Source organism: Phascolarctos cinereus, unplaced genomic scaffold (assembly GCF_003287225.1).
Source record: "Phascolarctos cinereus isolate Bilbo 61053 unplaced genomic scaffold, phaCin_HiC Scaffold_2;HRSCAF=192, whole genome shotgun sequence".
Lineage (NCBI taxonomy): Eukaryota > Metazoa > Chordata > Mammalia > Diprotodontia > Phascolarctidae > Phascolarctos > Phascolarctos cinereus.
In genome coordinates this window covers 294374200-294377300 of record NW_027555625.1, presented here as the reverse complement: position 1 = coordinate 294377300, position 3101 = coordinate 294374200, and the positions used below count along the sequence as shown (strand labels likewise).

General features: G+C 43.7%; 1 protein-coding gene across 1 annotated transcript in view; it reads left to right on the top strand.

Annotated features, from left to right (window-relative positions):
* SCGB2B2 (secretoglobin family 2B member 2) overlaps nucleotides 1-2597 on the top strand; it is a 4273-nt gene extending 1676 nt beyond the window's left edge. The window contains 3 exon segments of the mRNA XM_020984924.2: nucleotides 1477-1620; nucleotides 1623-1657; nucleotides 2364-2597. Of these exon segments, the coding sequence (XP_020840583.2) occupies nucleotides 1477-1620; nucleotides 1623-1657; nucleotides 2364-2450 (266 nt within the window). The 3' untranslated portion in view covers nucleotides 2451-2597.
* Nucleotides 2598-3101: the final 504 nt, after the last annotated feature.

The following is a 3101-nucleotide window of genomic DNA, read 5'->3' as shown; positions in this document are numbered from 1 at the left end:
TAGTCCCTGCCTTCATTCTAAGTCTCTGTTCACATTCTATTTTTTCCTCTCTTCTTTCTTGGGGCAGGGGGGGAGACAATATGTACATATATAAGGATATACAAGGTACAAACAAAATAAGTAACAAGTACGGTACAAAGATATTAAGTGATATTAAGATATTACCAAAGTAATCAGTGCCAGGATATAGAGATGTAAGGTCAGGAAGAAGACCAGTCTGACTGGGCATTGGAGTGCAAGAAAGGGAAGAATAATTGGAAAGAGAGGTTGAGGCCAGCTTATAAAGGCCTTTAAAAGTCAAAGAAATTTATAACTGATCCTAAAGCAATAGGGGGCCACTGTGGCTTGTTGAGTAATAGATGCTTATTGACTGAGTACAAAAGTGACACAGTAGCTGCCGTGCATTAGGGAAATCAATTTATTAGCTATACGGAGGATGGATTGGAATGGGGAGAGATTTGAAGCTAGGAGACCAAGTAGCATCCCATTGCAATAGTCCAAAAAAAGAGGTCATGAGGTTTGAATCTAGGTGGCAAACATGTGAATTGAGAAAATGGGTCAGATGCAATGGATGTTGGGAGTGGAAACAACAAGATTTAGAAACTAATTGAATATTTGGAGTGAGTGAGAACAACTCATCAAGGATAATGATGAAGTCACAAATCTAAGTGACCAAAGGATAATGATGCTCTCAACATAAACAGGGAAGTTTGGAAGATTGGGAGGGGTGGGGGGGCAGTGAGAGAAAAGGGTTTGGAGATGTTAAGTTTGAAATGCATCCAGTTTGATTTGACACGTCTACTAGTCAGTTGGAGATCTGTAACAGAAGCTCGAGAGAAATTAAGGTTACAGAGATAGGTTTGAGAGTCATCTGCATAGATTCATCTGCATATGGAACCCATGGAAGTAGATGACATCATCAAGTGAGAGACTATAAAGAGAAAAGAAGAAAAAGGAGGGTCAAGGACAAACTCAGGGAGCGAGCATCATCATATGCATGATGAACCAGCAAAGGAGGGGGAGAAGGAGCAGTCAGAAAGATAGAAGGATAACCCACAGAGACCCATGTCATGCAAATTCAGAGAGAAGAGAATATCCAGAAAGAGAGCTTAAGTGAGAGCATACTAAATGCTCCAGAGAGGGCAAGATAGAAAGACCAAAGGATCTTGCAGTTTGGGAGATCACTGGTGACCTTGCAGAGAGAACTTTCAGTTGAGTGATGAGTCTGGAAGCCAGGTTGACATTCAAGTCTCCTGACTCCAATTCCATTTCACTACTGCATGAAAGGTTTGTGGGGACATACAGACAATCCAAATGAAAAGGAGTCTCTGGGTAAAGGATCACAGCTCCATGGGTAGGATTAAGGGGTCATGGACATACGAAAGACCTCCTGTGGCCCCCTGATCCTCTGACCACCTCTGAGGATGGGTTTCCAGTTAAATCCTAACCATGGATGCTTCCTGTTTGTGTTCGTAGCTGAAGGCTGCCTTGGATTTTACGTCACTTTCACTGTCCTGGTATTACGGAATCCTGTGCTGCTAGAAATGGACCTCTCCAAATATGGACCTACTCCAGCTGAGATTCAAGCCTTCAAAAAGATACAGGAGTGTTATCAAGAAAATTCCTTCAAAAAACGTTATTGGATGCATCACTCCTAGTAGGAAAAGTTCCCTTCCTTCCCCTCAGTTCCAAGTGGCCAGACTTCCTTCACTCCCACCCCTGACACAATTGACATATGTCACACATGCACAATGACATACATAGGGCATGTGTCTTATAAGGAAGTATAGGATTTGCCTCAAATGGTGACAACAAAAAACAGAGACAACAGGGATCAAGGGAATCAGCCACAGGCTTCCAAGGCTTATTGGGTTCTTCTTTACTCCTTGACCCTATCCATCCCAGCCTACCAACCTCCGCCCACTCACCCTGAGATCCCTGGTATTCATCCCAGCCATGATCTTGGAGGCCTAGAAAAAGAAGCAGCTACAGTTGGGGCTGAGAGGAAGGACACGGGGGAGGCCAGACTCCAGACTAACCACCGAACATGTGGTTACAAGGAAATTCCACCAAAAAGAGAATCCCAAGAACCTTGTCTCTACCCACCATCAACCCTGTCACATAAGGCTTCACCCCGCCCCCCCATAAACAAGATCCCAACCCAGAAGCCCTATTCTCCCCATCCCCAGTCCAGATAGTAAGGGGTAAGTCCTATTCCCCTCCACACTCTAACCTGCAACCCAGAGGGACAGAACACTTTCACAGGGTTCAGATTTGGGGGATAAGCTGGGGGTGGTGCATAGGACCATTCTCAAAGCCCCTCCTTGACTCTGGTTTATATCCTATCCTTTCTCTCTCCCCAGACAAACACCAGCCTAAGTCGTGAATGCTTGGAAAGACTAAACCTACCTTCGTTTAGCATGAATAACGAACCCCTGGGTTTCCTCTAGACAACATCCAAGTAACTGCCAGTTCTGCTCACCTCACACCTACTCTGGGCCCAGCTCAGCTCCTATAGAGATCCTAGGCCACAAGAAGTCCCCCAGCAGGGATGATCATAGACCCTGATGATTCTAATAAAGCAAATGTGCCTCAAATCCATTTGTGACTGTGTAATTGCATGAGCTACTGAGTATATGAAGTGTGTGCCACTGCATGACTGAGGGAAGGTCTGGGAAATACTGGAATTGGAATTCAAGCCCCAGACTAGAGTACAGGCCCCAGCTTTTCTCCTTACTAATGATGTGACCTTAGCCAAATTATTCTCATTCCTCAATTTCCCTATTTGCAAAAAGGGCATAATTAGATAATCTCTAAGGCTTATAAACCCAGCTTATAAAATTCTGTGATTATGCATCTATTGTAATTGTGTGTTACTGTGTAATTGTGCTTAACTATAATTGTGTGTCATTTTGTGTGACTATAATTATGGCATATTATTGAGTACACTACATCACACTGTACAACTTCCTGGATATTCCTGATGCAATTGTGTATCACATGTATACCGAGATATGTGACTTACAGTGTCTATGCATGTCATTATGAGTCACCTTGTGTAATACTCACTATCACACTCCCATGGACCAAGGCCCATTTTG